This window comes from Bison bison, unplaced genomic scaffold (genome assembly GCF_000754665.1).
Source record: "Bison bison bison isolate TAMUID 2011002044 unplaced genomic scaffold, Bison_UMD1.0 scf7180017864053, whole genome shotgun sequence".
In the NCBI taxonomy this organism is placed as follows: domain Eukaryota; kingdom Metazoa; phylum Chordata; class Mammalia; order Artiodactyla; family Bovidae; genus Bison; species Bison bison.
In genome coordinates this window covers 1,996,499-1,997,133 of record NW_011494625.1, presented here as the reverse complement: position 1 = coordinate 1,997,133, position 635 = coordinate 1,996,499, and the positions used below count along the sequence as shown (strand labels likewise).

General features: G+C 68.0%; 1 protein-coding gene across 1 annotated transcript in view; it reads right to left on the bottom strand.

Moving 5' to 3' along the window:
- RREB1 (ras responsive element binding protein 1) overlaps positions 1–635 on the bottom strand; it is a 113,427-nt gene that overhangs the window by 23,261 nt on the left and 89,531 nt on the right. Inside the window, exon 12 of the mRNA XM_010835882.1 lies at positions 1–633. Within this exon, the coding sequence (XP_010834184.1) occupies positions 1–633 (633 nt within the window). The remainder of the gene's footprint in view (positions 634–635) is intronic.

Genomic DNA, 635 nt, shown 5'->3' with positions numbered 1-635 from the left:
GGAGCGCACGGTAGTGCTTCAGGTCCTCGCCACACAGCCGGCACACGGTGTCGGGGGAGCACAAAGTGTCCACCAGCTCGGGCGTGCTGCTCGTCACGTACTCGATGTTCTTCTCGATGTCCTTCCGTGTGGCCTTGAGGTGCTTCTTGCGCAGGTGCCGCTCGCAGTTGGCCTTGACCGTGAAGGGGTAGTGGCAGATCTTGCAGATGTAGGGCCGCTCGCCACTGTGCGTGCGCAGGTGGCGGATAAGCGCGGCCTTGTCGGCGGCAATGTAGTCGCAGATGTTGCACTGGTAGGGCGAGATGCCCAGGTGGGAGCGCACGTGCGCGCGCAGCACGCCCGAGAAGGCGAACACCTGGCTGCAGAAGCGGCAGGGGTAGAGCACCTTGCGCACGGCCGGCGCCTTCTTGCCGCCGGGGGCCGCCACGATGGCCTTGAGGTCCCCCTCCGCGATCTCCTGCTTGATCTTGGCCTCCACGCTCAGCGGCAGCAGCGCCTCCAGGAGGCTGTCCTGCTCCAGCTGCGTCTTCACCTCGGCCTGGCCAGGCAGCTCGAGGCGCGACGGCTGCAGGAAGAGCTGCGCCCCCGACTTGGGCGGCAGCAGGTGGGCGCCAGGGGCCGCCTCCGCCGTGCCC